Raw genomic sequence first — 24,122 nt, 5'->3', positions numbered from 1 at the left:
TAACATCCACGAGGTGGGGGGGAATTAGTAAAGAGCAGCGCACGGTTTTCCTCCACTGGAATTTATTTGGCACCTCTGTACTGGAATCACTCGGACTCGTCACTGCTCTTGTGCTTCTTCTTCTTCTTCTTTTTCTTCTTCTCCGCCTTGGAGGGGGTCTAAGGAAAAAGAAAGATGGAACACATTGTCACATCTCTCAACACTGCTTGAGGTATGTCAAGTACTAGTAATACTCGTAATAAACACCAGCCTGCAACTGTGGCACCTGTTCGCAAAAACCATCGACCAGACCACAAAATTTCTGTGGCAGCAGAGATGCTTCTAACACTCAGTGTGTCCCAAACAAGGTCGGCGCTCAGGAAACTGTGTACACACGCTGGTTGGAGTGTCACTTCCTAAGGACACGGCAAGTTCCACGCTGTTCTGTCGGGTCCCTTCTTGTGCTTTATACATTTGTAGCTGCTGTATACAGTGCCACAAAGAATTCAAGATCAAGTAGCCTGTCAGCAAACATTAGAGAACTAAATCTTTGCTTTAGTAAAACAATTATGTGCTTGAAGGCAGATATTTGTTGTAGTTTTGATATTTCGGTACCATCTGTATGTTTCATTTTGCACCCCCCTGGGCAGCGGTGGGTGGGTTGTTAAGGAAAAAACAAAAAGTTTCATTTAAAAACAAAACAGAAAATGTTATGTGCACATAGAGACAGAAATACTATAGGACATGGCATAAAAACGAGTGAACGCAGCCCCTTTACGCAAATAACAACAGTGTTTAGTGAGAGCTACCCAATGCTAAACTTTTTCACTATCCATACCATCTAAAAATGTTGTTTCCTGATATGAGCTACATCCTCACCAGTTTCTCAAAGAATCCTAAGACTGCATCTATGTACAAAGCAGGGGCGTAGCCAGGGGGGGGGGTTCAACCCCCCCCCCCCCCGAAAATTTTCTGCAACCCCTCCCCCCCACTTACCCACCCTTTGTTCTCGTCGCTTCGCGCTGACATAATTCATGAAACCGGTGCTACTATCACAATTTCATTCCTGGGCGCTTCCGTTTGGGTTGGTAATTTAAGCGAATCATGTCTGCATATGGAAAAAACTGCCACGGTGTTTGTCAAGGCTTTAACACTCTGTGAAGTTTTGGGCGAGAATGTGGCGGCTGCATTCTGAAGCAACAAATGCGCAACAAATGAAGCAACAAATGAAGCAATAAATGCGGCAGCTTCATTTTAGATAATGGCGAAAACGCTCGAGGCCCGTTTACTTAGATTTAGGTGCAAGACCCCAGGTGGTCGAAATCTCCGGTATACAGTTCCACCGCTTCCCTTCAGGTGCCGATTAGGCCGCGCTCGCGCAGGATCTTAGGCTACGTTCACACTTGCAGAACGACTTTCCGCCGCGTTTCTGCTTCGCCATGGCGAAAAAATCGGCCCGAGACTGATTGGGCTCGCAGCCTGTTTTTCTGCCTGTTTTGCCACCTAGGCGGGTGGATTTTTGCAAGATTTTGCCGCTTCCGACAGCTTTGAGACTGCACAAGAAACATCTCTTGTTTGCGATTGCGCCCCTACGGAAGGCTGGTAATTACTGTTGTGTTGTTGAATCCCAAACCAGCAATTACGGAAGGCTGGTAGTTGCTGTTTTGTTGTTGAATCCCAAACCAGCAATGTACACACAAAGGGGTTGATGACAGCAGTGAAATTCCACCGACTCGCAACAGAATGCACGAAACAGACAGCCGACAAGCATGAATTACTGCTGTGCGCAATACAGCATAAGTAAACTCTTGTTGCAGGCGCTGACAGTTCTCGTCGGAGTTCACACGTCCTAAGAAATTGATTATGTGCACTATGCACTGAACAAGACCGGAGTTCATTCCTGCATCACTAGTACACCAATCAGTCGAGATTCTGTGAGGTACAAGGCCGCTTTCTGTTTGCACCGGCGTAAGTGAAGCAGAAATGAGTTGCACGCACTACTTAAGATGCGTACAAATGCCATATCTATGCTGTGCGGTGAAATATTCTGTACAATTCTGAATCTGTTGACGTAAAGGCAAATGACGGCTGCACGCTCGCACACAGCGGAATATACAGCGGCCCATGCACTTGCCGCAGGAAATGCAACCCTCTCGTATGAGTGAGCAGGGCGACGAAAGCTTCTAAAAAAAAAAAGAAGAAGAAGCCTTACGCGTTTTTGCGCGTATTTAAGTTTTCTAGCGCAAAGACGCAGCGAACAAGCTATTGCTATGGGAGTAGGTATAGCCTGGTCACACGTGCATTTTCACGCGTATAGCCGTCCTTGACTTGTGAAACACACTTCGCCCCGACGAGGACGACGCCATCTACGGTTAACGGAAATGAACAATTAATGATGTCTTCTCCGATCGCACGGGTCGTCTCAATGATGCGTTTTCGAAGACTGGTCCATTCAGTGGCGCGATGAGAGACCGTTGCTCCAAACGCCCACTGTACCTGTCGTACTTACCGAGCTTACTTTACTTTTTACTTAATTTCTTCACAAGCACACGCACACGTGAGGGGGGGGGGGGGGGGGGGCAGTCCCATGTCTTTGATATACATGTATAGAGTCTGCTTAAACTACCGATATTTATTATCGATCACGTGACGTAGAGGAAAGCAGAAGCTTGCCCCCCCCCCCTCCCCCGGACGGGCCGGTGAACCCCCACCGAAAAAAATTTGTGGCTACGCCCCTGGTACAAAGAGTCTCGAAAAACGCTTTGAAGTCCCATAAGAGCATTTTTTTTCTGTAATCAAGTGCATTCAGTCTTCCAGGTGTAAAAGCCCTGCTGAACATGACGGTGGCTTGATTAAGCGACAGTATTTAAGGTCCTAAAGCAACACAAGGGCTACAAGAAATTGTACTGGAGGGCTTGAATGTGTGCACTCAATGCTCGGTACTAGCATACGAGGCTTTTAGGGCAGGAGGAGGAAACAACTTTATTTTGTTAATTTGGCTTAGTGAGGGGTTGCTACCAGGTGATGCCTTACAGCCACCTCCTCGGCTCTTTTGATGGCCCAAAGTTGAACCTCCAGGTTCGGGTTCATAAGCTAATAGTGGGATCAAAACTGCGAACTTGTGCCCAGCAGCACTGCCACAGTCATTGAGGCAGACTGGAGAGTATGAAGACAGACAAAACAGTGCCAGACTCAACGGATGGTTGTGCAGTCATTCTAACCTGTTCTTCGACTTCGCTGCCGCTCTCCTTTGCTTGGCTGGCATGTGCATCTCCGGAGCCATCTTCAACTGTGCTGTGCTTCCGCTGCAACGTGGAGTCACAGTGCAACCTTACACCACTGCACTACAGTGAAACCTCATAACTACGAACACCACATTAACGAACTTTCATTCAGAAATACCCTGCTGACTTTTTATAGTTTCAATAAACTATAGTTTCAAGTATTTCAGCACTACGAACTTCAGCATATCGAGCTTTTCAGAATAACAATCGTTATTCAGTATCTGTGTCATGCGCGCTTGGTACTACGAATTCGTATTCCGAAACCTGGGTATTACTAGCTTTCAGAGAATCCTTCACGGCAAAACCCTACATACACCAGCCTCTTCTTTTTATGGCCGTTACATGCTCAGAGAAATGTAACCTTCATGCCTGTGGGATGCCACACAGAGTGCCCTTTTGGGATGGTGTCATTTACATGTCCTTGTGTTTTGGAATAGTTCAGGTGCCCGCTAGAGTGAGGCAGTTGTAGCAAAGGATGTGAAAAAAATATATATATCCCATTGCGCGTTAGAGGCGACATGGAGCATCTCAGTGGTTTTGTAGCCGGCGATGTTTCTTTTGCACGGGCCACTGTTACTATATGGTGCGTTGGTGGTGCATGACGACACAATCTAGGGAAAATAGCAATAGCATAGAAATAGCAATAGCATTTCAGCGAAGCTGATTTTAAGAACCAGCTGCCATTGTGCAACACATATTTTTCTTGATAAAAAGATGCCAGGCATGTTAGATTTTCTTTTTTTTTTTTGTTTTTTTGTTTAGGAGCTTTAATAGAATTTCTTAGTTCTCTCCTTTGGACACATAGTAAGTGGGATGATTGTAAAAGAGCGCCCAAAAAAAGATGAGGACAAACAACAGGTAGACGTCCTACTATAGCTGCACTTGTTAGAAAGTGGCAGCAGACTTGATTCAGAGTGTTAGAATCGGGCAAATACTGGCAAATGAATCAGTGGTGTGTTTTTCATTTTTTTATGTGTCATATATAATTCGACCCATCAAACAATTCAATCAATTTTGTCGGCCACATAAGAGTCGAATTAACGGAGGTCTGCTGTTTTTCAGAGTACAATTGTGGCATTCACTTTCGTAGACCACTATGAAAACTTATTGAAAAATTCAAAAACTTCCAGCTGTTCTGATGCCACCCACTTTAAATTATCTGAAAGTGCAGGCAATGCAGTAAAATTGACTTTTCAGCCAATGGAGATAAGTGATGTCTAAAAGATTTATACGCTTGACATCTTTGAAAGTTACAAATAAATCCTAAATCAGCACCTTGGAACGTCTACCTAGCCTACACAGGTGACATGTTTGAATGTACAGTAATGGGAATGCCTACACAGATGTCTGTGTGCTCCCGCTATTGACTGTGGCTCAAATACACGGAATGAAAGAAATATGTATCACATGAAGACCGGACAAAACGTTACTTGCAACAATGCTAGCAATGAAAACCCATGCTGGCAAGAAGATGCCACTCGCTTGCACATCTAGCACATATGATTAAAAAGCAGCAGATAAACACCACTGCAGATGTGACATTCTTTACAACCAATGAGGACAAAACTTGCTTGAGTAAGCTGCATTACACAGGTTACCGAGAAAATAAGACAGGCACAAGACGAAACAAAAAGTCTTGCTCGTTCTGTCCTCCTCTTGTTGTTTTATCCCAGCAACCTGTATAGCGCAACTTATTTGTGCACTGAAGACCAACTAGTCCCTTTACAAGCCGTACAAAACTTGCGGTTTAAAAACCAGTGAGAAAAATCTTGAGTGGAAAGAACCCAAACGAACCCTTTGTTCATGTGCTGAACTTTCAGTTGGTGTTTATACAATGCATACAGCATGCGGTAGCGCCGTGTTGGTATGAATAATTAGTAATTCGGAAAAAGTGGCAGGCTGATGCAAGTTGCATGCAGTGCTGCTACCAAACATTGCAGTGTGCTGCCCCCCGTGGACGACTGAGCAGCTCACACAGTCTCCACTTGATTGGCGCCCCACTTTATAATAACCATCTTCTGGCTGCCATGGCATTCAAATTAATGATAACTCTTGAGAACCAAACCGAATTGTTAGAGGATTTAGTATTCAATTCAATGTCGCCAGATGAGTACAGTCGCCAACCAATAATTAGGACATGGTCGAATATTTGAATAGCGTCGCGGCACTACCACTCACCGCTCAGAACGAATCTATAAGGACGGCCGAAAGTTTGGACACCTTACGTAGCACCTATGCGATGATTTGGAATGTACTAACACAACCTCGTGCTAGTCCGTCCACCACCAGGAGATCAAAATTTGATCCACGCACTGCCGCAAGGGAAGCATGAAAGTGAAAGACTAGGTTGCATGTAAGAATGCTTTGACAAGCTTTCCCGGCAACCTGGGTCTATTCAACGCCACTACGTCGAGAAAACAATAATAATTAAATAATTTGCTGGCAAATGTAATATCTCGGATGTCCGATTGTTGGCAGTTTTAGGTGGTCCCTGCAGAGTCCAAAATATAGGTTGGTGACCTGTACAGTAGCCGACCGATTTTCCGGACTTCGCGGGGACTGAAAAACAGTCCGAAAAATCGAACAGCCCAAAAAGCTCGAGCACCCCCCCCCCCCACAAGAAAAAAAAATGATGAGGCTTAGAGAGGCTTAAGAAAAATGATGCAGCTTGGACCAAAAGGCGGAGCATCGATTGCGATAGCAAATTAATAGACAGCTATACGAAGTAAGGATGTTAGTTTTATCGGCTGTATAAAGTTGTGAATATGCGCTTACTAACTAAATAAACCCAGTGTCACGCGCGCACAGGTTACATGATCACATCTTGCTCGATGACCGTGGAAACTCGTTAAAACGCTAGAGTGAGAAAGCGCGCCAGAAGCAGCGGGCGAATTGACCTTCGCGCTGTCTATTCTCTCGCTTCAACGCGAACGTAGAAAAAAAACAAAAAAAAAAAAAAAACAGCGCATACGAAGCTACTGGCACTCGGCGCATGCCCTTTGTACCCATCGCAGATCGCTTTGAAGATGGTGCCGAATATGTTGCCGAAGTGTGCGCAGGCGCACATTTCGGCAACATAGCGGATCGCTTTCAAGATACGGTGGCTGTGTGGCAGCTCCGTCGGCAGCAGCAACAAGAGCTGAATGCAACTCCCCATCGTCTCCGTCGCCTTCTCCCTCCCCGTACCCCGCGAGCGAAGTACGCACGCTTCCGGCCGCCTTCCTCTCTCCCGTGTGCATTGCCGGCTCACCCTCGCAAGCTTCCACCCGCACACAGTGTACAGCGCAACCGAAATTTAAAAAAACACTAAGAAAAAAAAAAGGGATTCCGCTTAAGCGATTATGACGATAGTGCTCAGCTGACCGAAAAAAAAAAAGCAAATACCACCTTTTAAAACGTTTTGTCGGCCAAGAGTGGGCATGGCCTCAGAGACGGGAGGATACCGTTCGTCTACTAATCTTGAAGGCTATACAGGGAGCCACTGGAAGCCAAGCCCGGCCAAGCCAGCGGAAAATCCAACATGGCGGCCCCCAAGATCGGGTAGCGTGGCTCGGAGCGAGCGATTCAGTCCGGAAAATCGAACATTGGCACCTATATTCGTCCGAAAAACCGGTCGCGAAAATGCATTAGCTCTATGGGAACCCCAAGGGTAAATCTATGAAGTCTGGAATATCCAACAAGTCCAAATTTCTGGAGTCCGAAAAATCAGTCGGCTACTGTAGTCGTACACTCCCATTTTCTTTAGAATGCCTTTTAATTCCAACATCATGCCAACGCTAACCAAATGTACATGCCCCAATAATATCAAAATAATGAGAGTAGTATTTTCAGTCAGCCAAAGACACTGCCAAATAATGCTACAAATCTCCACCATGCATTGCATTTAGGCCAATTATCACGTGCTTCAGTTCTAAATGGGTATGCAGACTTCACAGTTGCTGATTTACTTAATAATGAGAAGGAACATGGCAATAAAATTGTACGCAACGCCCTGCACGGATAGCCAGAATTAGCGTTTGTGAGGAAGCAAGCAAAATGAAATGCACTCTCACCTTCTTGCTGCTACCATGGGCATTATCCGCTCTGTGGAGAAGGAAAGCAACACATTGTACACTAAGTGTCGGTGCTCATAAAAGGAACAAACACCCATTAGCAAAAGTGGTCCCGAACAGACAGACAAAGAACTTTATTAAATAGGTCCTGAGAAGCCCTGCCCTAGGGCAGAGCTGCGGGCCGCTGCCACGTGGGGACGGGTCCCGAAAAAAATTTTTTTTTTCTCGTCCTACTGTCAGAACTACCCTAAAGACAGACTAAAATCTGAGGCAACAAAACAAAATCCATCCCTCTATGCTGCAACTAAAAGACACTTTCGGCACCTTTAACACTGCACTGTGATTTCATTGTGATTTTGACTTCATTTTAACACTGCAGTGTGATTTCTGCTGCCCTACGAGAATCAGTAACTTCTCCCACAGATCACAAATTCCTATGATTTCTTCTTTGACCGGAGCCACACAAATGTCAAAAAACTTATTCACATAGACAACCACCTCACAATCTCACATTCTGATGTCCTTTTTTACTTTGATCTTCAACACACGTGCAAGTAAAGCCTCCTTATGAGAGCTCCCGCACTGTAATCCACACTAGACTGTTCTGACTGTGCAAAAACACTGGCCTCAAAACACAAGGAAAATGGCAGTATTGCTCAAAGAAGCACGCATGCTCTAACAGCCAGCTCTTCACCTCTACACTTCACTGTACCATAATGACATGTGTTACAGCATGTGAAAAACGTGAACAAAATGTTAAAGCAGACAATGTTGCGTCGCAGATGGTGTGACACACCTGCGAAGAATTGCATAAATGAACTTTCAAGCATCTGGCAGAGTAAAGTGCCGTTCCAGTATGTATTTTGCTTTAAAGTCGGCCCCTTAACAGCACGGTGCTGCCTAACATAAGCATCTGAAAAGGTAGGGCACTGACCATTCCCAAGCTTCAGGGGAGCCTTTATAACTCCGGAACGCATTTATTTCCTGCTTCCTCTGTCCCTGCCGAGAGCTACGCTGGGCCAAGATGCTTGATGAAGGCACGATGTCATGAATACGGTACGCTCCCCTTGCATCGGGAACAACATATCTCTTGCGTTGTTCAGTTTTAAAGCGAAAAAAAGAAAAAAAAAAAAAAGAAAACCAGCTAAAAACCAAGACGCAGGACCAGAGGGAGGCAAACACACACACAGTCGCCGGTGTTTGCCTCCCTCTGGTCCTGCGTCTTGGTTTTTTCGCTGGTTTTTTTTTTTATTTATTTTTATTTTTTTTTTCGCTTTAGAACATGAACCAACTAGCCCAGCAATTCACGCTTCTAAGTTGTTCAGTTTATTCTCTTTGAGGAACTACTACATGTAGCTGATATTCCCTAAAGAAAGAGTAACCATTCAATTCAACTTTTACTTAACAAAAGTGAACTGGAGAAGGGACACCTGGGCACAAAGCTGTTGCAGCAGCTTGACCTAGGGTCCTTACGTGAAAAATGCCTTTTGTGCTTGTGTTCTGTTCGAAAGCGCACAACCTATAATGATTGGCATGCCGTGCACAATCAATGTAAATTGTAGTAAAGTGCGTGTGTGACCTACAAGGTACCAACCCTGTCAGTCGGTCATGCATACCCTTGGACAAGACTACCAAAGCATCTCCTTAGAGTGTCCAACTGCTGTGGTTCAGCTTCTAGTGACTAGTCATCATCATCAGCCTATATTTATGTCCACTGCAGGACGAAGGCCTCTCCCTGTGATCTCTAATTACCCCTGTCTTGCGCTAGCTGATTCCAACTTGCGCCTGCAAATTTCCTAACTTCATCACCCCACCCACCTAGTTTTCTGTCGTCCTTGACTGTGCTTCCCTTCTCTTGATATCCATTTTGTAACTCTAACGGTCCACCGGTTATCCATCCTACGCATTACATGGCCTGCCCAGCTCCACTTTTCCCGCTTAATGTCAACTAGAATATCGGCTATTCCCGTTTGTTCTCTGATCCACACCGCTCTCTTCCTGTCTCTTAACGTTACTCCTAAGATTTTTCGTTCTATCGCTCTCTGCGTGGTCCTTAACTTGTCCTCGAGCTTCTTTGTTAACCTCCCAGTTTCTGCCCCCTATGTTAGCACCGGTAGAATGCAATGATTGTACACTTTCCTTTTCAACGACAGTGGTAAGCTCCCAGTCAGGATTTGGCAATGCCTGCCATATGACTAGCACACGCCCAATAAAGAATTCCCGCTCCCCAGACTGCAATTGGTAACCAATGGCTCATCAAACGCGTCACCCAGGCAGAGAGGTGACACTCACGGTGCTCCCTCCTCGTATCCACTGGGAGTGTTCTCATTGGGGCGGCCATACTTGTCCAGCTTTCCATCCTTGATCATCTGCTTCTTTCTCAGCGCCTGCAGTGGGGCAGATATCCCTTTCCAGTCACAGCAAAAAACAACAAAAAACACAGCCATGCACTAGATGCAATGAAAGACTAAGTCTACCAGACCACAGCAACTCAGCCTACAAAGAAAAACGCTTTCAAAATCCCCCTATTGCAATACTCTGGCCATGCTAGTTGCTATTTTGTGGTTGTGCATAGAACAGTGGTACGATCTTGCAACTGAACAAATGTGCCTCCTTTGGTTTGTTTCACCTACTAAGGGATTGCCCAGAATTTAGAAAGTAGGCGCCAAAAGTTCACTGCAGCACTACTGATGCTTGACAAGTAGACACTCGGGAACATCTTCTAACCACCCTCCATGAAATTGCAGAAGAAATGGGCGTCCTAAGGATGATCATAAAACATGGCTGGTTCTCACTGCAAGCGACAGAACACTGGGGCTGTATTCTGAAATGATCCACTTCGGCGATAGTATCGCCTCGAAACAGTATCGCCGTTAGGTGCGCTTCAGGAACGTTTCAGAATACGGCCCCTGGTTGCCCAGACAAATATTCATGGTAGCCCCGGCTCTCTGTGGAAGGTTCCAAGCCAAAGTACCCGCCACCTGACCTTCCGATAACACTTTCGCCTCCATTTTCTATTATGACAAACAAGCACTGCACATCCGTTTGCCCAACCTGCACTACAATCTCGGCATAGAAGGTTTTCATTCTACTGCCTTCAAAATACAACTGCCAAGAACAAAGCACAAGACCATCTGGTCGGCAACACAGTGCTGCGGTCACTGAGGCCTGCCATAACTGAAGCTGTCTTAGCTAGTCTTGTCTCTACACAAATTTGAAACATATCGGCACTCACGTTCGGCCCAAGGCCCCACTTGCGAGGGTAGGTGTCCCGCTCCATGACGACCCGCTTGATCTTGGCCACAATGCCATGGTCACATGTGGCGATGGTGGATGTCGACATCAGTGCAATACCTGTACATAAAACATGCCAGAGCACCTATCAGGCACACCTCCCCACTCATGACAAGCACAACATGTATGTAAGGCTAGAGATCATACAGTGCACAGGGTTCCTACAGGTTTTGAAGGAAAAAATTCAAGGGTTTTCAAGGACTTTCAAGCCCCTATCAGAGGATTTTCAAGGCCCTTTTTGAGAGGTTCATTTGTTTTTTCTTCCGTGCTGAAGATGAATATTCAACAATGCTTGAAAGTTCTCACACATTTATGGCCCTAATAAAAAACATTATCACAATGCAAATTTGCTTGTATTGCACACAAAAAACAATAAAGATAGCTTTACCAAATATCACAATGCAAGTTTGCTTGTATTGCACACAAAAAAATAAGGATAGCTTTACCAAATATCACAATGCAAACTTTTGTTGTATCACAGAGAATAGAAAATAGTTATATTTTCCAAAATTGCTTCTAGTGCACAAAGCACAAGATTCTTAGGAAGCAGCTCCTCATAACCGCCCACTTCAGGGGAGCTCCAGTAGCTTTTGCTGAACTTGGAGCTTGATGGAGTGTAGCTCACCAGTCTTGTCCTTTTCGGTCTTTCTCAGGCTATTTGACTTGACAATGTAGGTATGTCAAATCATTGTCTGCCTCTGCTTTTTCAGCATAGGCATCAATTGATGATCTGATGGCTTTGCTGAAAGCCATCAGATCATCAATTGTCGATTCCAGCTTTTTCTTCTTCCTTTTCATTGCATCAAGCTCTTCCTCTATGCAGTACTTCTTTCTGTGCTTTGAAGCTTCAAGGTCCTGCTTTTTCTGCGCTTCCAAGTATGCTCCATACTTTTGCCAGGAGGCCGACACAGCAATCCGAAGCTCCCTGGTGAACGGAATTTGTATAATACCACCGGCCTTTTCAACCGCATCACACACAACCCATTGTGAGACATATGAAAGGTCCTTCAGGTTTTCTACACACACCTGTCGGTTCACACTGAACCCATGCTCAACTGTTGCCTGGCCATGACTCAAGACAAGCAGAAGCTTCACAATGTTCCACAACTCGGAGTAGCTTGAATTGAATTTGAGGAGATCTGTGTAGAAGTCATCCAGTCTATCAGCAATCTTGTCAAATTGCCTAAGTTTATGCTTCTGCTCGTTCAAGAGCTCCGTGTACTCAGCCAACACCGTGTCCCGAAGGTGATCGGCCATTCTACCTGCAGTGATGAGGGTATCTAACACTTTTATGAAACCTGCAACGCATTCATTTTGCTTGGAACACATCTGTCGTGGGTCCAGTGAAGAAAGGCCCCTAACAAATACAAACTTCAAGGGTCTTCTCTCTAGAATTTTGTTAGTAGCATTGGTTAAAAACTGCTTACATTCCATCCAGAACTGCTTACTCGAGAATTATTAATAATTTGCTCTGCTTTGTAGCCGATGTCCACCTTCTCAAGTGGAACATGGTTGTCAGGATTATCAATATCGACCTTTAGCAGGCCCACAATTCCTTTGGCAGAAAGGATAGAACACTTCAAAAACTTTGTGAGCAGCTTCCTCAAAACAGTTTCTAAATCCCTAGCAAGGAAAAAAACAACATTGCTTTGTCTGTCTGGTACTCTACCAGAAAAGGCTTGAGTGCCATTGCTACACATAATGCAAAATTCAACTTCGCTGGCAGCAAAATATCACAGCTGTACTCCCACAAGTTTCGGCAGGTTCACAACCTTTTTTTTTCTAGCAGGCTCTATGTACTTTTTGATGTCAGACCACACAAACAATGCTCTCTCAATTACAGGGACATTCTCCAACCACTGGTGGGCGAAAAAATTGAGAGGAATGGTGTATTGGCCCGTGACTGCCGAAAAGTCCTCTCTCCGTGCTGGAGCATCTTGAAAAAGTGCGCTCAAAGTGGAAAACAGGCAATCAAGTCCCCATTTAGTAGCTGAAACTCCTGCCCTATAAGTGTTGTGCACTGTGTGAAGCCCACAAGTGACTAAGTCCACACATTGCACTTGATAATTTTGTTGCAAGTGCTCTTGGAGGCCCCTGAAGAACTTCAGATTAACATTGGGACCATCCATAGAGATCCGAATAACGTTTGCAAGAGGCAATGGCTCAAGGGCGCTTAGCAACTTTTCCTTAATTTCATCAGCTGTAGAATGCCCCATATAAACGGAGGTGTAATACCTGGTCGTCACTTTGTGAGCGGAGTCCCAACACTTCACATGCACATCCGGCGGGGGCGCTGACCTTTTCCACGCCGCAGATCGCTTTCAAGATACGGAGCCCGCGTGGCTGCCGCCGAAGTAAACCCCTCCCTTTCTGGACTCCCCCGCCGTGCCTCGCGCGCTTCTGACCCGCATTTTTCCATCGCGTGCGCGAGAGAACGAGCGACGATCCATCACTAACCTGGGAGCTCTCAGTAATCCGAATTCTGCGTGTCAAGTGAAGACGCCTGCGTGGTTTACGAAGCAGACAACTGCGGTTGCCATCTTGCCCCTGCCACAGCAGCAACCAATGGAGAGATGCCTTTCAGCACGGCAGCCAATCGGAGGCTGCTTTCATCGGAGGGTCCGTGTGACTACCTATCGCAGACCCGCGCTTCTTTTGAGTTTGCGCTTTTGAGTACACTATAGTTTGCGCGTTTGTTACAAGATGGCGACGACGGACGAATTGAGAAGCGGAACGGCGAAACTTTGATCTTTCGAACGATACCAAGATGGCGGCACTCGGTGGCGGGAAATACGAGATATGGCTCCGTGAATTGCGGTGATCTTGCACGATTTAAAGCTGTTTTCTCGCCCTGCGCACTGACAAATGAAAATTTTTCGGGTACTTGTGCGTTTTCAGCCAAACCATTTTGATACAGTGTAGATTAGGCGTTATAGATATTGAAATGCGTGGTTTCCAAACATACATTTTTCTCGTGATTTTAGTGATCTGATCCCCGCATCCCCCCTTAAAACACTGGCGCACATGTTTCACACACATTTTGGCAGCACTCAGCTGCACACTTTGTACGTTTCGAGGCTGACATTTCAAGATCTGCCTCGTTATCTTGAGTTTCTTTCATTGCTGTTTCCTAGCTCCTGCCGTATGGTGATAAGGACATAATTTCAGCATGATACAAACATCTGTTTACTTTTCATTGTGATGGCAAAGCTACTTCGTATCGAGCAATCTGATGGGTGCAAAGGTAGAAAAGGTTCGAATTGTCACTGGGCGCCGACGACAACAGAAGGCGTAGAATACAGTCAAATTTATTGAGCAGCATGGGGATCGCAAGATAGTTCTTTATAGCCAGAATTAGATGTATAAATTGAAGTAAAGAAAGCATCAAAGTCCGTAAAGTTTTACAACTTAATCACTCACGGCGCAGTGAATATTCCCTTGAAGCGTCAAACAATTTACTACTTCTGGGTTAAAGAACTGCAGCAGCATAGCTTGCTTCTTAATGGACACCAAGTGCCTAACCCCGATTTCCTCTATAATTGTAAAGCTTCATATAACATTCGTAAAACCAAAAAAGGAGTCCAAATTATTAAACATTAAGAAAAGTTCAGGAGGGTTGGCAGCTATGTGCATGATACTGCCCAAAGCAATTAAACACGCCTTTTTATGAAGGGACAAAGTGACTCAGGTCGCACTGGCAACAGGAATGTGGCCAGCACATTGGCGTGGCGGCTCATCATTTGTATCATCCGCTGCAGCGCAAAAAGAGGTTCGAAGCATTCGAAATGCAGCATGTTGTAAGCTACTAATGAACTTGGGCCAAGACTTTCGACAAAATTTGTATCGTCCTGAAATTTGTACCAGGCGTGATCGTATCACCAAGATTCTACTGTAATGCTACGCAAGGCCAAGTTGTGCCAAATGTTAATACTTGGCCTTGCGCAGTGAACAAAGAGTGATCGGGAGAGACCCTCACCGAGACAGATGGCTTCACCCTTTGTGGTAATGATGACGACCTCCTCATTGTTCTCAATGCCAGTCCTCGTATCGCAGCACTCCGGGCAGCATCACCTTGGCACCATAGCAAACTGCATTCACCTGCACAGCAACACATTTCCATCAGCATCTCTGGCCCCAATCAGGAGCAGCAAAAGCAAGACCCATGCATGTGACTAGCTTTTCACACAAGTCAACCATGTGCACAATGCACACTTTTGTCACTAAAAGCTTTAGGTCAGTGCTCCCAAAGAACATCCGCACTGAAAGCCTTACGTGCGTTACTAAGGTTCCTCCGGTCTACGGACCTTCGCAATAAACTTTAACAATGCCGCCCCCTACCGCACTATAATGTACACGGTTTGTTTGTGCTAGTCTCTCTGTCTTTTTATCCACCCTACTCCTACCCCCTGTGCAGTGTAGCCAACCGGAATCACCTATGGTTAACCTCCCTGCCTTTTAATGCATCCTTTCTCTCTCTCTCTCTCTCTGCTGCAAAACAAAGGCAGTGCAGGCACAAGGCAGATGAGCGATGTTCCGCAGGCATGTTGAGTTTCTTGCCTTCCCATACCTGCCAACCTGAAGACTACCAAATTCATACACTCGCGACGAGGGGGGGGGGAGTTTGCTTTCGAGGTCTTTTTATTTGTGCTTTAACGACCACATGTTGAATTTCACTGTCTCGTTCTCCTTATACAGCGATGAAGAACAGTCCCTTGTGTAACTATTTGTGCAGCGATTTTGCTGTTGCCGACTTAGCTTGCTTTAGAAACTTTTCTGTGTAATTTTGTTCAAAGCAAGTTCCACTCTGGTGTCCTTTAACCATCAGGAGACTTTCAAGGGAAGTGTCAGTGACAGATGAGCGAAACTCTGTTCGCATCTTGTTCACTGTGCTGAATATTTGCTCGCACTTAGCATTACTCTGGGGCAGGGGTTCTCAGGTACGTTCATCCCAGGGAACCCTGCTAAGCTCCATAAAGTGCCAAGGAACCCCCCCCCGATTTAACCGAATTATCGAGGGATCAAGAAAACAAACAAATGCTGCACTACGTCAACACGCTTTTATTTACTCAATGAATCGTCAAATCTTGTTTCTATTTAGCACAAGACCAGTGCGGAAGCTGAAATTCTCTTCATCTCATGCCTGATTAGCGCTAGCAGCGGCGAAGGCCTCGCGACATCCTTCGCGGCGCGCGTTTTCATCTGAGACGCGCTTTGCACCAAAGGGCGCACATCCCGATTATTTATTCGCCGCTCAGCTGCTCGCCAACAAATTGTCCGTCCATCGCGATGTAGCCGGTGATCTTTATCTTCGACAGCTTTGCACTGAGTAAAAGCGAAACTACTGCTTGCCGCAACCGCTGTCGACGAGACCGTGGCCGCTATCGACGCGATCATGGATGGCGACCTTGTGGTTCAGACGGCAGGCGGCTGACAGACGCACCAAGTCAAAACGAAGCTACCTTTCGCTGCAAGAAGTGCGGACGAAACTGCGGTCGCTATCGACGCTGCCATGGGAGGCGACTACGCAGTTGTGAAGGCACGCAGCCGACGCGCGCATCGAGTGAAAATGAAACTATTTGCCGCAACCGCTGCGGACGAAACTGCGGTGGTTATCGACGCGATCAGAGATAGTGACTACGCACTTACGGAGGCACGCGACTAGCCGCGAACGCGGTGTTACGCGTGGTGATAAACGCAAGAATAGAGGCTTTAAAGGCACAATTAGGCACGAAGCGCTTCGGCGTTGCTGTCAGTCACGTGCCGCGTACGATTGCCGCTGCGGACCACGGTGCAAGCTGAGGACCACGGCGATGCGGACTGCGACGCTTCGTTTCGGTTGAACGCTACGCCGTTCTTGCTCTTCTGCGGCGCGCATTTGCGGTGCTCCGTGTTTTTTTTTATTTTTTATTTTTCCTCCAACGGTATAGGTCAGTGCGCACGCTATCGGCACCTACCCTATCTACAAATAGGAGAAAGGCGCATGGTGGTAAGTTACAGCCTCCGAGATTCAAGTGCGAAAGCTTAGGCGCGCTGCCCGTTCTCAGAGGTTGGGTGGCTACAAGCTGCTTGCGTATTTATTGCGCAGTTCGCGCGTTGCTGTTACGCACTGTGATGTGCTTTTTGACACTCGGGCACCGTAACTCGGGCATGAGTAATGGAGGTTCTTTGGATCAAGTGCACCTCGTGTTCGCCGTTTCAGACACTTGTCGAGAGCGGGACCAGGGAAAATTTATCAGTGGCTCGCGGAACCCCGAGCAGGGGCCTGCGGAACCCGTAGGTTCCGCGGAACCCACTTTGAGAACCCATGCTCTGGGGAATCCACAGTACCTCCAGCATGACCACTGAACCTCTTTGGAACCTGAGCGTTCCATCAACACCTCGAATGTTTCCAACTTCGGCCCACTGCACGTCGCAACTAGGCTTGTTCAATATGTCTGAAGGAAGCTTGTGTGCTTGTAAGGTGGCAAATTCGACTTCAAGTGCGTCGATGGCTGCTGCTTTTGATTCATCGCTCTGCCAAGGCAGCATTGCAAGGAACAAATCAAGGAAATGGCGTATACGGCTGAATGAAGCAGTTGCCAACGCCTTCACTTGGGCAACTTCAACCATTTTAAGGTTGACGTCTTCAAGTGGAAACTTGTGGCGAATATAGTCACATGCCGTTGCAAAGTAAAGACGTACGGCAGAAAAGAACTTCTCTCTCTCAAGAGCGCTCAGCTTTTCAACAACGGAGTAGGTTGTGCTGCCAATTAAGATGTCTCTATCTTCTTTTTGGTTTTCTGCAGCTCCATAGACAATTGAGAGCAATGATTGAGATCCCTTGACAACACCTGGCCGCACAAATCTTGTCAGAAGATCCTCGAGAGGTCCCTCAGTACATGTATCTGAGGAGCCTGTGCCCTGAAGAAGGCAGTTTGTCTTCTCAAAAAGCGGCACTATACTTCGCAGGAAAAGACAACACGCCCTGCTGAGCTCTGATGACAAAAAATAAAACAGACGTTCCTCACGGGACACATGGCTAGCTTCAGATTCCTCAGACTGAAGTTTTAGCTTTTTTGCTTGAGGTGCATTACTTCCTTTTTTTCTATTCAATGAGGGCCCATCTTCATCAGTGTTTTTTTGTCCAAGACCCACAGCACTCCTGGGGGTTTGTGCGCAGCTCTTGGGTGTTAGTCCAGAAGTCCTTGGGATTTGGTAGGACTCCAAAAACAAGCTCTGCTTGTCGCACTTTTTGGATTCACAAAAAAAAAAAAAAAAAAAAAACTGAGAAGTGGCTTCCACTGGTCCAGTAGCCTGTTTAAGAACTTGCCCAAAGACAGCCAACGTGTAGGCGAATCTTTAAGATCTTCCCACCGTCGACGTCATGCATCTTTTGAAATTCTTTCAGTCGGTCTTTCCGTTTCGAGCTTTTCTCGAGATTAAAAAAAAAATGTCAACCAAAAGCTCATCAACTTTTATAGGAAGACATGAAGCAGCTTTCTGGGCGGCCAAGTTAATGAGATGGCACGGACAACCAACTCCAATCAAACTTGGCTGAGCTTCTCTCAGCACTGCAGTTACACTGTTTTTCTTGCCGATCATTACATTGGCATTGTATGAGGACATGGCCAGAAGGTTTTCTATAGGCAGATTCCTAGACTTCATTTCGTCTAGAATCAAATGTCCGATCTTTTGACCGGTCGCCTCACCTTCGATGGTCCCGAGGCAAAGAAGGCGGCTTTCAACTCTAGCGGCTTCCTTAACATAATAGGTCGCAACAATGGGGTATAGCTGCGAGTTCCTACCGTTGCTCCCATCCACGGCGATCGAAAACGGCCGCTGTTTAAGCGCATCCAGCAAAGGAGCCACGGCGTTCGCTGCCATTTCCCGAACGATCGCCATCATCTTCGTTCGTCCACACGCGTAGCGCTTAGCTTCGTTGCACCTGGGGAACATTTTCCGGACAAGTGGTGCAGCGTGGTCACTGACGCTCAGCGGGATGTTATGTTCAACTAAAAATGCAGTGAAAAGGCATTCAGCCCGAATCACGCCAAAGTCGCTGTCATTTCTCAAAAAACTTTTCAGGCTTGCCTGGTTGTCCGCGGCTCGCAGAGATGCCTGGTGCTTTTTCGAAGCGATGTGGACTTTGATGTCGGCTCTGCCACCATGCACCCTCTTTCTTCCCTATTCCCCTTCCCTTACGTAGAGTAGCAGGCCAGATGTTCCATTTTCCGGCCGACCTCTCTACATTTTCAAATCATTAAACTACAGTATAGACCACTTATAACGTAACCGCTTATAGTGCAGGACCGGATATAGTGCGGTCTTTTCATTTTCAGACTCCCGTGAATTTTTCCATAGCACTCCATGTATACACGTACCGCTTATACTAGTACAGTTGCGGGAAACGAAATACCGGTTACAGTGCGGCTGCCTGGGAGTACGGAAGTCAGCGGGGACGGCGAACGCTTCCCTCAAACGGGCGCCCCAAGGTGTGCTCGAGGAAGAAAGAGAGACGAAGTGGAGGAGAAGGGCACGTGGTGCGAACGAACAGCCAGTGAGGCTGAAACCAGAATCTTGAGTGTGAGTCGTGAAATATCACGGCGCGCATAGCGAGCGAGCGCCACTAAACTGCCAACGCTCGCTTCACGATAATGGCAGTAAACGAAACTTCAGGGAGCGGGTGGCGCTGGCACATCACGGTGAAGGGCGCACGCGGAGACCATGGAATGTGAGGGAGGAGGGCGGCAGGGAAGCGGATTTCGCCTCGGCAACTCCGCCGCTTCGGTGGCTCCTCTCGCCCTCCCTCGTAGCTCCCTCACTTTCAACTGTCACCGCACGCGCCGCCGCTCCAGCCGGCCCGGCGCCAGCTCGCCGGGAAGTTTCGTTTTCTGCCGTTATCGAGAAGCGGGCGTTTGCCGGCGTGAGCAGTTTCGTTGGCCGGCCTGGAACAGCGCCGCTGCTTCCCTCTGCGCCGTAGCCGCAGCGTGCAAGGAAGCATAAAGGAGAAAGAAGGGTTCACTGCCATTTTCTATACGTGGCTACGGTAGCGTGGCTGAGACATCGGCACGTACACGCATGTTCCGGTGCAACACAGGATCGGCAGCCTTGCCATTTGAGAGAGGGTGAAATTTCCACGGCATTTTTTTTCTGTTTCCTTTTTTTTGTTTCGTTGGCGCGCGACATTGAGGGGTCTCTCCTAAGCTTTTACTCTATAGCGGTGCTGGAGCAATGCCGGTCGGAGGCGCCGCCACGTGATTTGGTTCGAATTAACGAGATTCGACTGTACATTGAATGCAAACATTCTAGCGGCATTCCTCGACTGTCGCATATGCGTGGCGGCTCGGTGCACATGTTTTGCATATGTGCGGGCCTTGAAAATTGTTGCTTTGGTTATAGTGCGGTACTGCTTATAGTGAGGATATTCACGACTCCGGCGACTTACGTTATAAGCGGTCTCCACTGTACATCTTCTGCCACCATGCAAAATGTTCACATCACAACAACACATGGTGCAAAATCTGAACTTGTCCCCTTTCTTTGACGGCACAAAACACGGGAATTCCGTCGTGTACGATTTTAAGAACACTTGATAGTACTGCCGAGGCTTCGAGCACGCCATCGCCAGTCGTTACGAATCCGAAGAGTCGCACTGCACCGAATGCAGCTACGATGCAGCAGCTAGTTGCACAATAGAAAACGAGGCTAACACAACTGGCACACCGGCAAAAAAAAGAAGAAGACCTAACGAAGACAACACAGAGGTGACCGGAAGTGACGACAGGCTGCAGCATCCTATCCAGAAAATGCCTGTCGCATCGACTCAAAATCACCGTCGTATCTGGTGGCGCCACTATCTTGAGAGTGGTTTGAGGAAAGCAGCACCCCCTTCCAACAAAAACGCTTTATTAGAAAAATTTTTCGTGAAAAAAAAGTTTTCCGTATGGGTTGAGTCTACAGTTAAACCTGGATATAATGAAATTGACAAATTCCCGAAAAACTTCGTTATAAAGAGGATTTCGTTATATGCAGGTTCGGCACGAAAATTGGAAAAAGAAATGCTTACCATATGTACTATCGCACAAGATTTACCCCCAATACACTAAAGTTGCGATGAACAAAAAAGTCCCAGTTTCGCCCGAAAGGCGAAGGTCTTTGCGATTGCGACAGCAAATTAGCAGACAGCTATATGAAGTAAGGATAGTACAGTCAAACCTCGTTAATACGCACCCGCTTAATGCGTAATTGCGGTTTAAACCTAGTCGCGAAGATTCCCCCACCTAGTCCCCAATGAACCCCATGTATTGGCTGACCGCTAAAGCCGTAGTCGCTCATTGCCCACCAAACGGTTAGTGTGTACTATTTTTCTTGTTCTACATGCACAAGCACAAAATCGGCAAAATCTCATGCGCGCGGACGTTCGATTCTCGAGTTGCGACGCCCGGACGATAGTCGCCAGCGATAGTGAGCATACAACATGGCCACCATGACGTATTTTCTGCTGATTGCCGCGCACAAAGGCATGGCCTTCGAGATAAGTTCCCGGTAACGCGGAGAAGCTGCCGGTATGAGAATTCGCCGTCGCCGTCGGAGTAGTAACCGTGCAGAAGCACATTTTATTGCGAAGCGCATTTGTGCCGTCGCCGTGGACGTCGCTTTGAGGTTCCATGTAGAGTCCAAACACGGCAACATCGTCACCGCCGTACGCTGTGTGTGCGAGTGAAAGCTTGCGGGGGTCAGACTCAATCTCGCGCGCGCGCGAGGGAGAAGAGGGGGAGGGGGCGGAATCGCGCTTTTGCACTAGGTACGGCGGGGGAGGCGAGAAAGGGAGGTTAGCGGCGGCCGCCGTATCTTGAAAGCGATCTGCGATGTGGAAAAAGTGTGCGCCCGCGCAGGCTTATCTTCAAAGGTCAAGGTCAATATCTCGCGTTTCTTCGTCGAAGCACTCATCCTTCGAATGTGACACCAGGTACTGGATGTGTGGACGCGTGTTGGTTCGCACAAGCGCGAGGCGTCGGAAACGTAGAGCGAGCGACACGATGGCGTCGTAGCACAGTGTCAAGTTAATGAAGTGAAGCGCAGAGACTTGCGCAGTAACCAGAGAGTGATGCAAGCCAGCGCGTCGAAAAAAAAAACTATTTTTTTTTTCCATCGGCAACATTAACAGGAAAAGGAGAGTGCCGGCTTGGCGGGCTGGGCCAGCTGCAGCAAGTGGCGGGGTCAGGTTTGAATGAAGGGAAGGGGAAAGGGCAAGATTGCCGGGTCGAGGGATGGAGGCCTGCCTCGCGCACGCTCGCACGCACACGTGGGCTCGCTCTTGCGCCGAGAATTCGAGCTCGCCAAGCGCGCCCCTGTCGCTTCGCATTTCGTCGCGGCGAAGAAGGTGCTTCCGGTTGCTGCTCGCGAAAAAATGTCAGAATTTGGGGCAAAATCTCTAGGTTGTCAGCGGGGAAAATTCGTAATATCGAGGGGGTCTCCCGCTGCCACTTTGTTACCTAGAGGTTTCAAATACATGTGCTTCTATGGAGTCAAGGCAGGAAATACAAAAACTTCGTTATATCCAGGAATTCGTTATATGGAGGTTCGTTATAAGCAGGTTTAACTGTATATTCGTAAAATCGTAAGATGGTTCCAAATTCGTACATTTTACGGGAAATTCGGAAGAGTTGGCAGGTATGCCTTCCCAATCATCCCCGGCTTTATCATGTCGCTGCCGTCTTCATTGCAACAAACCAACACAGTTACTCGGTCTTTGCTGACTTTTCAACCGTGGCAGGACTTGCCCTTCATGCTTAACGACTTGCTAGGCTGAACTCGAAAAAAAAAAAAAAGACCTGTTCATCCGCATTGTAAACGTCGCGTGGATGAAAAGAATTAATCATGGTGGGGAGCAGCGACAACCACTTATCGACGTCGGCCAGATTCACGCTTGCTGCCTCCCCATTCATCTGCCAGTAGGCGATGCCATGCCTAGCTAGAAAGCGACTTATTCACCCGTTGGAGGAGGTGAAGTCGTCAATCCCAAGAACATCGGCAACTTCGAGTGCTTTCTCCTTAAGCACGCTGCCGTCGAAGTTTACTCCGGAGGCCCGCGCTTGTATAAACCACTTCAATAACGCCTCCTCCAGCTCCCCATGACGGGCTCCACGAGCTTGCTTTGTTGCGCCGCTGAATACCATGGCGTTTGTCTCAATCTCTGTCCGCTTCGACACAACGGTATTCACAGTAGACGCTGGTAGTCCAAGTTCGTTCGCTATGTCAATTTGCTTCCTATTCGGGTTCCTGTCGACAAGGATATTCAGCTTGTCCTTAATCGACATAGGCTTGCGCTTCCTCGACGCGATGCTCCGCTGCATGCCCCCACTACTGACCGCAGATGTCACGAATTGCGCACTACTGAGCAGCGTGTAGCCTTGCACTAAACCTTGCATCAGCTGCCACCAGCAGAAGCGGCGCGAACTGTACAGCTAATTTAGTGCGTCTAGAGTGTACTAGATCGAGGGAGTGGGTCCAGCGCACGTCTTGGCAAGCGCCGACGGTGAAGGAAAAAATGTGGCAATTGTGGCGGCTTAGCCGTCGCCTTATTCTGAATCACTGGCCAATAAACGCTGGCTCATTGGCTTAGGCGAGCTCAAGGGCTGAGTAGCTGTCGTCTGCTCAGTGCACCGTCGTCGTTTGCATTCTTTCTATAGGATGTATCATATGACTGCAGTTTGCTGCAATGCTGAACGTTGCTGCCGAATAATCATATTTTCCGGGAACGTATTAACCAGAACGGATTAACGCAATCCTCTATAGGGTTATGTTTATTTTTCGCGATTGCAAACGTAGGAGCCAGGAAATCGTATTAAGTGGGAACGGATCAGCGAAGTTCTATTGTAATGGGTTCTCAAAGTGGGTTCCGCGGAACCTACGGGTTCCGCAGGCCCCTGCTCGGGGTTCCGCGAGCCACTGATAAATTTTCCCTGGTCCCGCTCCCGACAAGCGTCTAAAACACCGAACACGAGGTGCGCTTGATCCAAAGAACCTCCATTACCCATGCCTGAGTGTCAAAAAGCAACACGCGAACTGCGCAATAATACGCAAGCAGCTTGTAGCCACCCAACCTCTGAGAACGGGCAGCGCGCCTAAGCTTTCGCACTTGAATCTCGGAGGCCGTAACTTACCACCATGCGCCTTTCTCCTATTTGTAGATAGGGTAGGTGCCGATAGCGTGCGCACTGACCTATACGTTGAAGGGAAAAAAAAAAAAAAAAAAACGCGGAGCACCGCAAGTGCGCGCCGCAGAAGAGCAAGAATGGCGTAGCGTTCAACCGAAACGAAGCGGCGCAGTCCGCATCGCCGTGGTCCTCAGCGGCAATCGTACGCGGCACGTGACTGACAGCAACGCCGAAGCGCTTCGTGCCTAATTATGCCTTTAAAGCCTTTATTCTTGCGTTTATCGCCGCGCGTAACACCGCGTTGGCGGCTAGCCGCGTGCCTCCGTAAGTGCGTAGTCGCTATCTCTGATCGCGTCGAAAACCACCGCAGTTTC

General features: G+C 47.5%; 2 protein-coding genes across 3 annotated transcripts in view; one reads left to right on the top strand and one right to left on the bottom strand.

Annotated features, from left to right (window-relative positions):
- Positions 1-24,122, top strand: part of LOC125939684 (glycogenin-2-like) — an 88,322-nt gene that overhangs the window by 48,507 nt on the left and 15,693 nt on the right. The window lies entirely within an intron of this gene.
- LOC119441615 (H/ACA ribonucleoprotein complex subunit 4-like) overlaps positions 46-24,122 on the bottom strand; it is a 111,909-nt gene continuing 87,832 nt past the window's right edge. The window contains 7 exon segments of the mRNA XM_037706220.2: positions 46-158; positions 3,201-3,284; positions 7,316-7,346; positions 9,608-9,702; positions 10,551-10,669; positions 14,586-14,646; positions 14,648-14,707. Coding sequence (XP_037562148.1) covers positions 87-158; positions 3,201-3,284; positions 7,316-7,346; positions 9,608-9,702; positions 10,551-10,669; positions 14,586-14,646; positions 14,648-14,707 — 522 coding nt within the window. The 3' untranslated portion in view covers positions 46-86.

This window comes from Dermacentor silvarum, chromosome 2, assembly GCF_013339745.2.
Source record: "Dermacentor silvarum isolate Dsil-2018 chromosome 2, BIME_Dsil_1.4, whole genome shotgun sequence".
Taxonomy (NCBI): domain Eukaryota; kingdom Metazoa; phylum Arthropoda; class Arachnida; order Ixodida; family Ixodidae; genus Dermacentor; species Dermacentor silvarum.
This window is presented reverse-complemented; position numbering and strand designations above follow the sequence as displayed.